The 13,253-nt window shown below is 49.0% G+C and overlaps 1 protein-coding gene across 1 annotated transcript in view; it reads right to left on the bottom strand.

The window, feature by feature from the left end:
- SLC6A5 (solute carrier family 6 member 5) overlaps positions 1-13,253 on the bottom strand; it is a 52,115-nt gene that overhangs the window by 24,380 nt on the left and 14,482 nt on the right. Inside the window, exons 6-8 of the mRNA XM_039236745.1 lie at positions 11,286-11,427; positions 8,760-8,892; positions 1,171-1,305 (exon numbers count right to left, since the gene is read on the bottom strand). Coding sequence (XP_039092676.1) covers positions 1,171-1,305; positions 8,760-8,892; positions 11,286-11,427 — 410 coding nt within the window. The remainder of the gene's footprint in view (positions 1-1,170; positions 1,306-8,759; positions 8,893-11,285; positions 11,428-13,253) is intronic.

Raw genomic sequence — 13,253 nt, 5'->3', positions numbered from 1 at the left:
TCTAGAAGTTCCTATGATTTATATATAGACCTCCCATCATTTTTATAAATTAAATCCAGTTTTTAAATTGTGCTTATAATAGGCAAAGAGAAAGTTCAAGTGTGTGCTGGCAAGTCTGCACCTACCCCAGCATCCACTCTCCCACACTCCTGAGTAACAGAGCTGTGGTTTTATGTGAAGACAGCCATCTGTCCCCTGAAAGGACCACCTCCCAGCGTCAAGGGGAAATGCAGCTACGGGAAGATTATCCTATGATTTAGTGTCTGACCAATGATGTGAAAAACAAGTGTAATGTGGAACTTTGGGGTTTCTCATTTACTTTAAGAGAGGGACGGAACCTATTTCCACCACTTTCCTCACCCCCTTTGTGCTACCTGGAATGCTGATATGGTGTCAGGGGTCCTGGCCACTATATAGAAGCGAGTCACTGACAACAGATACAGAGGAGCTTGGGACTCTATGAAGCCACCCAACCAGTGCTTAACTATGTATATGGGCCACCTGAGTGCATAAATGAGAAATATACTTTTCTTGTTCACACTGTCATTAACTGGGGTCATGACATGCTGTCAAACCCAGTCCAAGCTATGTGTTCTTAATATACTGTGTATAAGCTGATTTTTCTTTAAAGGTGAGGAATTCACTTATGAGACCATCACCCCCTCATTTGGAGGTTTTCAGATTGGGAACCTGAGAGTACGATACGCCTGTACAGAATATGCAAAAAGGAAGTCCAAGTGTGTGCTGACTCCCTGTGGGCGTGCCAGAAGTCTGCAAATGTGTCTGAGCCCTTTAAGTTATAATTGCTGTGGTTTGCCTAAGTGCTGTTATTTTCCACCCAGCAAAACTCCATTCTCGACACACTATAATTAGTACCCGATGAGTGGTGTGAGGTGTCCCAATGCTATTACGGGCATTGCATTCTTCCTTTTTGCCTGCACCTCAACCCCAGATATGGGACAGTTATGCAGGAGAGCCGCTCCAGGGATCAGAAAACCCTCAGCTGCCCACTTCTCATTAAAGACTTCCTGAGTGCTGAATGCTCCAAGGTTATCAGGACCTTGTAAGCTCAGACAGCGAGATACCCTGCGGAAGGAGGCCTGACCCCTTTTGTCAAACTGTCCCAGAGTGGGACTCATCCCCAGGTTGTGAATGAAAGCATAAGCCCACCGTGGCATCCGTGAGTTTCTCCCATTTAGGCGTGATGAAGTACCAAATCCCAGCGCCAGCTCCGGGCAGGGTGACCCCTCGGATGAGGAGGATCACAAGCACGACATACGGGAATGTGGCCGTGAAGTACACCACCTGGAAGAACCATCCGAAAGCGTGACTGGAATGAGCATGTCTGCAAGATGTGTCTGTGCCAAAGAGGCATCAACAGAAGCGGAGTGTGACCTGTCATCTGGACATGAGTGCCTGACCGTGAGGACGTCATGGTAATTGTCCCCAAACTCTGCCAGGGCTGGGGACACAGGGAAGGCATTGGGACCCAAGATCAGAGAGAACCAGAAATAAAGTCTTGTGAGGGGACAGCTAAGGCTGTAGGTGAGTCAGCTGCAGTGCGGGAGACTGGGGCTACCTTATCCCACCCAGCTGCTGAGGGGACACCTCCCTGAGGGACTACCGAGGGAGGAAGGCTAGGAGTCTCCCTCCTCCCTAACCCCAACCCCACCCTCTACTTGAGGACCCCAGATCCACCATTAGACACAAATCTTTTAGCTTCAGCGTTCCATCCTTGTTAATACAGACAACCCTAGGTGAGGCAGCCTGGCGAGGTGAGAAGAGCATGATCTTAGAAACATGCAGGTTCAAATGAAATCCCGTGTCCAACACTGGGTAGCCTTGAGAGCTTCAACAAGCTCATACGCTCTCTGAATCTATTTCTGCATCTGTAAACTGGGCACAATAACACCTTTCTTTAAAAAATCATTTTGTGGATTAACGAGCATAGCCTGATTTATAATGGATGGCCATTCTGTGCCGTAAAGCTCAACTAGTAGTTATTGATGGTCTATGACGAACCGGGTGTGTGCCAGGTGTTAGAAGCATAAGGATGAAGGGACTGAGGATCCTCATGACCCAGAGACAATGTCTGCACAATGGGCCACACCATTTCACCCGGGACACTAGGAAGTCTGGGGGAGGCATCGTACTCAACCTGAGAGTTTACCAGAAGATTCACGGAGAGCACACTTGAGCCAGATCTAGAGGCCAGATCCAACTTCAGGAGGTGAGATGAGGTGGAGGGTGGGGAGGAAAATGGGAAGGCAGTCATGTGAGGGCAAAGATCCAATGACTCACTATTAGGATGGCATAGAGTGGGGGCTCAGAGTGACAAGGGCACTGGGAGGAGACCACACCACGGGAGGCCTTGGATGTCAGTCAGAGGGTATTCTTGCATTCTGGATAAGAGGGAGGGACAGAGTCCAGAAACATTAGAAGTAACAGCAGCAGAACATGAGGACCTTGGTTTTGGATGGGGCTTATTTGCCAATCAAACAGCTGGGTAAAGGAAGAGCTTGGGATCAGGATCTCCTCCTATGAGCCTGAGTTCAAATCCCAGCCCCATCACTTATGAGCTGGGCCACTCGGAAAATGACTTAACTCCTCTGAGTCTCAGCGCCCACACCTGCAAAGTGGCGATAATGTCATTCTATTCTTCATGGGACTGTTGGAGGAGAACAGTGGGATGATCTGCACAAAGTGGTACTGGAAACAGAAGCACCACTTCAGTCTCACCTGGGATGTATGCCAGTCCTAAATTTAATAACACTGACAACCCTCTGCTCACAAGCCAGTTGCATCCCCAGAAAACATCAAAAGACCTTACAAGGATGAGGCTCTCCCCAAACTCTCTCTGATGTTTACGTGGGTGCGTACAGCCGGCTAGGCAAGCACTGTCAGTCCAAGGCCTCCGCATTCCCACGTTCCCACCTGTGGTCCTCCCCCCGGGGTACCTGGAGCACCTGTGCCCTGGGAGAGAAACAGAGACACCACCACACTCTGGCTGCACAGACCCCAGGGCCTGGCAGGGGGTCCAGAATGTCAGGACCAAGAGGCATTGGGTTTCCAGGGGATGAGGACTTGCAGAGGTGGGTTGAGGGAAGGTTAGGATTGAGATTAAGATATGACTCTTGGGGTTGGGGTGCATGAGTGGCTCAGTCCATTAAGCATCCTACTTCCACTCAGGTCATGATCTCACAGTTCGTGAGTTCAAGCCCCACATGGGCCTCCACACTGACAGCGCAGAACCTCCCTGGGATTCTCTTTCTCCCTCTCTCTCTGTCCCTGCTCTGCTCATGCTTTCTCTCTCTCTCAATATAAATAAACTTAAAAAAAAAAAAAAGATATCGCGTAGGGCCATTTCATTAAGCATTTGGGTAGATCAGTAAATCCAGCAAAGACCCTTGGCCTCAAATAGCTTACATTCTAGTTGGGATCCTTCTAGCCAATAGTGGCCGTAATCATATTATCTGTGGCAGGTTAGAAGGTAGTGAGTGTGCTGGAAAAAAGAGAATGCAGAACAGGAGAGAAGGAGGGCTGGGCGTGCCGGGGAGGATGGTGGGGAGGGTGGTGGGGAGGATGGCCATATTCAAATGGGTGTGCAAGGAAGGCTTCATTGAGAAGTTAGCCAGGACCTGAAGGAGGTGAGAGTGACCCAACTGGATATGTGAGTGAACATTCTAGACAGAGGGAGCAGCTGCAGTTAAGGCCCTAAGGAGGGAGTGTTCCTGACTTCTAGTAACAGCAAGGAGGCCAGTGTGGCAGGCAGGAGCACAGGTAGGAGAGGAAGTCAGAGAGGTGGGGGTGGGGAGTGGGAACAGATCGTGCAGAGCTTCGTGGGGACTTCACTGTGGGAAATGGGGAGCTGCTGCAAGGATTTGGATGGAGGGTAATAGGATCTAACATTTCCACCAGCATCGCTTCGAGTATACAGCAGGGCGCAAGAGTAGATGCCGGGGCTGGCAGCTAGGAGGCTGGGCTGGCTGTACCCCTGGTCCTGGGGACCCTGATGACTCTACCCAGTGCCACTGGGAGAAATGCTCAGACACTAGATAGTGTTTTGCTGGAAGAGCTACAGAATTTCCTGTCTATTCAACGTGGAGTGAAGAGAGAGTCGTCAGGGATGAGCCCAATGATTTTGGCCTCAGCGGCTGAAAGGGTAGAGCTGCCACTGCTTGAAAGCTGCAGGTTAAGAAAACAGGAGGAGAGATTGCTTCCTCTAAACCCAACCTAACGTCAAGGTCAACTCTTTCCTTCTGGCTACAGACCAGGGACGGGTGTCCTTTCTCTGCACTGCTGCCTCCACTGATCAAGGGACCTCTGTGGTCTCCCTGCTGCCCTTGCCTGAACAACATGATTACGAGGGGCTGTGGGGGAGGGCAGCCCACCTCCTCCCAACCCCACCAAGCCCGCCTCTCTCTTTCCCCTGAAGTGAAACCCTCCCACACACAGACCATCGTGCAACCAAAAGGTAGCTGACATCTCAGGCTATGGGATGATGCTGGGTGCAGGGATGATCCTCACCCCTCCAAGACAGTAGGGCCGGCGACAACTAAGAAATATCTTTTCACCTCCTGACCACAGGGGCTAGTGGGAAGTGAGGATAGAGGGAGGCAGGGGAGAAGAGGTGACTCTGGCAGCAGGGGCCGGCAGAAGAAAACCCCCAGACTGGCACCAGTTGACCCAGCCGAGACACCTGCTCTCATCTGACTACTGGAGACTGTGTAGACGTGACGGTTTCTGGAGCCCCCTCAGAAATTGGCTGTTAGTAGTCCCATTTTACAGAAGACAAAACTGAGACTCAGATTAAGTATTTCACAAGGGGTTAAATATCTCACTTCAGGTCTCGCATCTGGAGCCAAGATCCAAACCCAAAGCTTTGTAATTCCAAAGCCTTTGTTCTTCCCATTAAGTCCATTAAGGCCACAGGGCCAGAAATGGGAGGGGCAGAGCTGGGACTAGGGTGAGGCAAGGGTGCAATATTTGGGGAGGCACTCACTCTCAGGGGCCAGTCCCACACTTGCTGGAGCCTGAGAGTGAGTGTCACCTTAAATTTTGCTGCCCTAGGCACTTGCTGGCCTCACCCAGCTCCAGGCCCTGGCGTGTGGGATGGTGCCCTCTCTCTGGAGATGGTGATCCTGATGAACTGAAAAGACCCACGGTTTGGTTTATAAATCCCGGGGATTTTGACTCAAATATGAGTCAGCTGTACATGGAAGCTTCGTGCACAGCTTGTGCTGGGGGAAGGGCGGGGGGGGCATCAGAAAACACTTGTTTTCAGGATGTATTGTCAGAGGAAATAAGCTCCAACAGTAATGAGTTATATTTGGCAGGAGTGACACTGACTAGTTGATCTGAGCCTGCTGGCCAGATACCTGGCAGTGTCCCCCTCACGGCAGGAGCCCCGAACAGGTGGTCAGGTAAGGTCCCACCAGCCTGTGCTAGCTAATTAGGCTACTTCGGGTTGTTGCCATAACGCTGAGGCAGAGAGGGGCCCAAGGTCAGATGGGCTGCATTTAACCTTCAGGTTGCCTGCTCTAGAACTCAAGCTCCTCAATGGCAGACTGAGATCTCCTAGGAAGATCAGGCCGTTGGGCCCTGAACAAGAGGAACTGAGCTCCTCTTGCTGTGGGAGCAGCCGGACATCTCTGTTGCTTAGAAATGACAGTCTTCACGGAATCTTAGTCAGAAAGGAGCCTGTCATAATGAGGAGCGTCAGCATTCACCTTGGCTTCCAAGCAATGCTCCATGATCAATGTCTGCACACCCCAGGGCAGGATAGCAAATAGTGGTTCATTATTTCTGGTGGAAGCCTCATTAAAAAAAAAAAAAAAAAAAAAAAAAAAATCATGGATCCCTAGTTGGCAACTGTTCTCAATGAAGCAGAGTGAGAAGTTAGCAGGTCTAAAGAAAAGCTTACCTGCTCAGGGCTCCTCAAAAATTCCCATTCCAGAAAGCCTGTGAAATCTAGCACCAAGGATTAAATTCTATAACACTGTCCTAGAAAATCTGGACTAATAAAGCTACAGGGCCTTAGAGCATATTCATTCTAACCCTTGAGTCTGTAGATGTGGAAACTGAGGCCCAGATGCCTCTGTGACTTGCTCTCCAGGCAATGACAACTGATGGCAGTGGAGATGGGTGGGAGGGCAAGGGTCCTGGCACCCAGCAGGGGGACTTTTATCCCCTCTGTGCAAAGGGTGGCTCCACAATTCTGCATTCCCATCTCTTCCTAATAGCCCCTCCTAGAGAAAGGATGCCGTATAGTGGGAAGAGTCCAGACTTTAAAGGAAAACAGAGGTAGGTTCAAATCCCACCCCTGCCACTTAAAAGCTGCGTGACCTCAGGCAATTTACTCTACCATGATGCGCCTCACCTTCTCTATGCATAAAATGGGAATAAATGCCCTTATTTATTCAGTCTGCTGTTGTGTAGATTGAATGAACTGATGTGCGTGTAGCGGTTAGCACAGCGCCCGGCGCACGGTGTTCAACAGAGTTCCCTTTCTCTTCCTATTTCCCCACACAGCCACCAGGGTGTCACAGTGGTGCAGCGCCCCCTCAACACACCAGTCATTCACAATGGTGAGAAAAGCTAATGCTAGTGAAGAGCTGACCGGACATCAGGTATTATATGTATATGATCTCACTTAATCCTTAGAACAGTCCTATGTGGTAACTACTGTTATCCCCAATTTACAGATGCAGAAACTGAGGTTCCACAGGTGAAATAGTTGGTCCAGAGTTAAACAACGAGAAAGTGATAAAGGCAGGATTTGAACTCAGATTGATCTGACTCGAGAGCCAGCAGGCCATCCTTCCCCAGGTCACCAACAGGGCCACTGTCCCCCCTCCTCAGCTCTCGCCTTCTCTCCTGCAGTCACCTGTTCTAGCTTATCCTGCTAGAGGCCTGTCTGCTAGAGACCTGCCCGGCCACTTCGACCGGGTTGAGGTTGTCTGTCTCTATCTGGAGTTGTAAGTGACAATCCTGCCAGTGAGATTTTGTTTGAAAAATGCTTGGCCAGTCTTGCTAAGCAATTACTTGGCTTGGTTCCAAGCCACAGAAGGCAAGGAGCTCGAGAACCTCAGGACACACAGGCCGTTGTTGTGAGGGTCATGTCAACACCTCCCCCATCTTCCTGCTGCCTTAGAAAAACAGTCTAGTCTAAATCACTGGGCAGCGTCCTTGGGGGTCATCTGATCCCAGCTCTCATTTTATAGAAGGGGAAACTGAGGTCAGAGAGGAAACCTGAGGTCAGCTCACCGAGCAAGTGTCCAGACAGATGTTTTAGACATTATGCAGCCTGGTTGCCTTTACTCTAGAAATGGGGAAACTGAGGACTTCTGCAATCATTAAGATAAGGGAAGTCTGCTTTTCATTTTAGCAGAAAAACAAATAAAAGCTCAAAGCAAATCAGAAGCTGAGCCAGAGCCCACGCAGAGATGTCCCTACACAGCAAACACCATGGGAAGCCCCGGAGGACTAGAACCTAGGTCTCCTTGCCCCCAGTCTGCTTCTCCCCCAACCATATGTGATTTGAGGTGTACCGACTACCTCCGGTGATCCTGACAATCCTGCAGGGGTCCACAGTGCAAGTCCCTGTGGTCCCAGACTACAGGGAGGGCAGCAGAAAGTAACGGTGAACATGACCATGTACCCAGGAAGAAGACAGACTCACCTCTGTACTGACAGGTGCCAGGTTTGGGTGCCTGGGTGGGTGTGGGGGAGGGGCGGTGAGGCCTGCCTGGGAGGTGGGAGGTGACAAAGACTCATGTGCCCTTGAGGCCTGATCCTTCCAAAGTGGGTTGTTTGGATATAACCACAGTAAGCCCTGGCTGGGACACCCAGACCAAATCAACTCCACAACCTTTGGTCTGAGCCTCATTCCTTGGGCTTTAAAGACCTATACGGTTTCAGCCCAACCCATGCAAATAGACTCTGAGGATGATTAAGTATCACTGGTTGTCGTTGAGTGACTGGTTAACTGTTTAATGGGGTTTTTCCTAAAGCACCAGGAAAATGAGGGAAAACAGAGTGTGCCTTACAAGAACGTCCAGCGTGTCGGAAGTTTCCTGGACTCTGTGCCTCTGGGCCTTGGAACTGAGCTTGGGGTGGGAATAGCAATATCTCCAAAGGGCTGGCTGAGCCACTAATCAGCAAGAGTGGCCAAATATTTGCTCAACCAAAATCCCACAGTTGGAACGGTCATCATTTAGTGCTCTGGGCACAGGAAGGGGAAGAGTGTTGGGCTGAGGGCCGCAAAACGGGTGTGAAGAGACCAAAACATGGTGGTGGGAGTGAGGAGAAGGAATCCACTTCACAATTTTTATTGTTTTCCAGCTTCTCAGCAGAAGCAATAAGTGACCAGGCAGCCAGACCAAGAAGCAAAAAGCCAGCGGCACTAATTCTGGAGTTGAGGGACAGTGACTCAATCATGCGAGGTAGGTCCCATCTGGTGAATGAAGTGGCAGCCCCCCTCGGGAGAGGAAGGAAACTCATCAGCAACCACACCATCACTCAGGAGCTCTGTGTGTATTTGTCTCATTTGATCCTTAAAACAGGCCTGAAAGGAACATGCTATTTATCCCATTGGACAGGCAGGAGTGAAGTCACTTGCCCAAGGTCCCATAGCTACTCAGGGCCAAAGTCTGAATTTATGCCCACATCTCCTGACTCTTTCCAGGGCTCTCTTGTGGCTCTACAACACAATGACCCCAGGAGGTCCCAGGCCTTTTAAAACAAATACAAGTTCTTACTTTTCCTGAAGTCTTGATTCCTTTTGCCAGGGACGCATACACAATCACCCAAGCCAGGAAGAGGCAGAAGGCTAGTGGCCACCTGATCTCTCCAGGATATTCAATTCCAGCAGAAATCTTCAGCACAAAGTACCTAACAGGTGGAAGGAGAGAGCAGGGAGGGGAAGGAGGAGGGAGGGAGGTGAGAGTCTGCAGGCTTCCATCTCCCAGCAGAGCCAGGAGCCTTGAGCAAACCCCAGCTGCCCTCACCACCGTCCTGGTTAGGGACCTGATGAGATCAGGGTGAGGGATGTGCTGATACATTAGCACAGAGGCCAGTTGGGTTTACTGGGTTTCTAATTATATTCTGGGAAGCCCATTATGGCCCCGGGGCAGCCTCTGAACAAGGCTAAGTCAGCTCTATGGCATCAGGAGCTGCCCCAGGACAAGTGCAAGTTCAAAGGCATTGGGGGTTCTGGCACAAGCAGTCTCCTCCCCCCTCCTGGGGACACCGAGTCATGATTCAGAGGATCCCTTCAGCTCTGCAACATTCAAGGCCTGCACCCTGGATGAAAGTGCTGCGTCTGTAGCTTTCTGTGACCTGAACAAAGGGCCAGCCAGAATCCAGACTCGAGGGGACTACAGAAATGTCAGCCCAGAGCGTCCTGACCTGCAGTGGGACGTGAAGCTGGTGGCTCCACTCCTGGCCTAGCTGGCAACGGGGCCCTCTGGCAGCCTGCAGGTATGCACTCAGGATGCTGTCTGGGAGCACACGGCCATGCTTTTTCGAACAGAGATGGCCATGCTCCGTGGCGACACAGCCCCAGCCTCTTTCAGTTTCAACCCCTGGGGTAATCTGGGCTCAATAGTTGAGTAAAAGTGGCCACATGTGGAACTGGCCTAGGCTCCCCAAACTTAGGGACCATGTTTCCCAAGCAATGAAAAGACCTCCCCCGCGTCCCCACTCCCCAGATAGGTAAACCATTCGGACAACCATAGCACCATAGTTCCTTGTCAGCTAGTCCGTGCTTTAACAAGGGATCTCCCAAAAGGCTCCTGATAACATATCCTCTTGAAAATAAAGACTGGTCCCAGAGAATAAGTAAAGACAATCAAAAGCAGATTTACAAGGCATTTTATAATATGGATCATGAGTTTATCACATGGATTATGGGATTAGATTTCACCTAACCACTAGGTCAGACTCAGTTTCCCAGGGATCAGGGTGACCCATTCTTGCTGCTCCTATACTATCTTCAAATGGGATTAAGTTGTCAGTCTAACTCTTGCTTCTGTTCTACAGGAAACAACCATGAGCCCTCTGAGTGCCGAGAGGAGAGAAAACCTGGATTAGGAATTAATGGCAATTAGGAGAGCTGGTGGAGATATTAATGACCACTTCTTACTATCTAAGTGAAGGGCACAAACCAGGGTCCCACTGACACAGGGATTTTATCCAGCCCCAGTGCTTTATTTGAGTGAATGTGCTAACATTTAAAATGGGAGAGACACATAAAAACTCAGATTTTATTTCCAACTTCTCCTACAAAAGGGAAGCTCTAGCACCACTGGCTCACCTTTCCACAAGACAATGTCATCTGGAGCTGAGCCGCCTCCCTCTCTCATGGCAGACGGGCTCTCCAGTTTGCCACAGTCCCCACCATTCTCTTACGTCTTGTTTATATTTCAAAACCTCCCTGCCAAGCCCCTGGGCACATTTGAGTTTATAATCCGGACATAAACCTTAACTGGAGAACATTCCTTATTTACCCGCCATTGAACTCTGTCATTTATCTCCCTTAATAAATGATCCCATTAACTTTATTAAATCCTCCTGTGGTGGCTGGGGATTTCCTAGTATTCTTGAACTTCAATCCTCAAAGAGTGGAAAAAATGAATGTAAAAAGTACAAAAGTAAGGGAAAACTGTTTTTTAAAAAGAGAGTTCTTCTTTAAACTAACTTGTGACTTGTCTTCTTATTATTTGCCTTTCTTCCCAAGTTTATATGGAAGAAAAAAACGAATAAACAAGGGAGGCAAATGCTAAGAGACTCTTAAATACAGAGAACAAACTGAGGGTGGCGGGGGACAGGGGAGAGGAGAAAATGGGTGCTGGGCATCAAGGAGGGCACTTGTCGGGATGAGCACTGGGTGTTGTATGTAAGCGATGAATCACGGGAATCTACCCCCAGCATGTACACTGTAAACACTGTATGTTACCCAATTTGGCAATAAATTACAATTTAAAAAAAAAACCTACTTTACTGAAGGTCTGCTTCACTCACATTGGCTGAAGGTTTTGCGGTGTTCTGTCACCACCATCAGGAGTGACAGCAATACCAATTCTGTTCCCAAGAGCACGCAGTCCTCTCTGGGACCAACATGCACAACAATCTGCTCTCAGAAGTCTAACCCAGATCACTCGAGTAGGTAGGGAGGGTACAGACGGAGACAACCCATCCCTTAGGCCGCCCACACCTCTGGGCAACAACTTGAAAATTCATTAATTCACCGGGGTTCCCTTAGAAAGTTAAAAAAAAAATCTTACTTGAAGTACTCTTCACTTCCACTGACAAATGTCTTATTGGCCTGGCTGGTGAAGTTAACCATTGTCAAGTTGGGATAGGTAGTCATGCAGAAAGTGGAGTTCTTGATCTGTATTTTGGGATGGTCGTTGATGACACAGGAATCTGTTGAGGGAGGATGGGACAGAAACACAGTGAAATCTGTCCAGAAATGATACACGTCTCTCTCTAGCCACTGCAAAATTAGAGCCAAAACTATTTGCCAAATATTAGAGAGCAACCGGGAAAGTATTAACTGAACAAAGGTGTGTCTGCTAGGTGCAGATGAGCCCAGGATTATGTTTTACTCATCCCCGAGCCCCCGGTCCCCACAGCAGTGCCCTGTGCTGATAGCGCAGCCCGTCACTTACGGAGCACTCCCTACGTGGCAGGAGCCATGCTAGGAGCCCTTCTATACGTTTTGCATGGTTATCTCATTAACAACCTAGGGGTAAGTGTTATTACCTCCATTTTTCCCCTAATGTTTATTTTTATTTTTGAGACACACACACACACACACACACACACACACACACACCATGAGTGGGGGGGGGGTGCAGAGAGAACAGGAGACACAGAATCTGAAGCAGCCTCCAGGCTCTGAGCTGTCAGCACAGAGCCTGACATCGGGCTCGAACTCACCAACCACGAGATCATGATCTGAGCCGAAGTCGGATGCTTAACTGACTGAGCCACCCACGTAGGAGCCCCTATTACCTCCATTTTTAAAGTGAGGAAAAAAGATCAAAGAAGCTAAGTAAGTCTACTCAAATCACACAGCCAATAAGCAAGAGAACTGAGATTCAACCCCGGATCCTATGACTCCACAAGAAACAAATGGCTGGCAGAAATGCATCTGTAATTGAAATTTGAAAATTGAAATCTGCAGTCTGAAATGGAATCAGACATAAGCAAACCTTCTGAAAGACTACCACAGGAGGCTTATTAGTGAGTTCACCTTGAACTCGCTGCCTGGCACACGGCTGACAGACGGTAAGTGCTTTAAGATACATGCTGCATCTGCCTCCTGCACACTCACATGGGCTAATGGAGGCGGCAGCCATGCCATGTGCTCGTAAGCCTGCAGCAAGACCTAACACAGTGCTTCTCAACTGGGGACGGATTAGTCCCCCAGGGGACACTTGGCAATGTCTGGGGACATTTTCAGTTATCATATCTAGGGAATGGATGTTACTGGCATCTAGTGGGTAGAGGCTACGATGCTGCTAAATATCTTACAGTGCACAGGATAGCCCCCCACAACAGAGAATTATGCAGTCAAAATGTCCAGAGTGTCAAGGTTGAGAAGGCCTGACCTAGGCTGGGATGAGGAGAGGGGACTCACCACATGGATCTTAGTATGCCAGGCACTCTGCCGGACACTTTAATAATGATTGTCCCATGAAATCCTCACCAGCTCCAGGAGGTGTATATTATTACGCTCATTTTAAATAGGAAGAAACTGAAGTCTTTCTGACCATATTACAATCCCTCTCTGACAGCTTTATAAATCCTACCACTTGACTATTTAAATAGAATCCACCAAGATATTATTTTATCCCAAAAGATACTATTTTACAAAGGAGTGAAAAGTAACAATAACAATGGCTAAAATAGGGCACATACCATGTACTGTTGTAAATGCTTTATAGGCACTGACTAATTTAAGCCTCACATCACCCCATGAGGTAGGTATCATCATTGTCTATGCTGCAGATAAAGAAATGAGCACAGAGAAGAGCAGATGCTTGTCAAGGTCATACAGCAAAACCAGGAGGCAAACAAGCATTCTTTCTTTGGGGGCCATGCTCTCAATCACTCTACTGTGTGGCAGAAAGCAGGGATCATAGATTTGAACACCTTCAGAAGCCAGGCTGGTGACACAAATGATGAAGGCATAAAATAGAGGGTGACAAGGAGAGGTGTGGACTCTGGCAAACTAGAGAATATTC

This window comes from Hyaena hyaena, unplaced genomic scaffold (genome assembly GCF_003009895.1).
Source record: "Hyaena hyaena isolate Hyena2069 unplaced genomic scaffold, ASM300989v1 scaffold_116, whole genome shotgun sequence".
In the NCBI taxonomy this organism is placed as follows: domain Eukaryota; kingdom Metazoa; phylum Chordata; class Mammalia; order Carnivora; family Hyaenidae; genus Hyaena; species Hyaena hyaena.
This window is presented reverse-complemented; position numbering and strand designations above follow the sequence as displayed.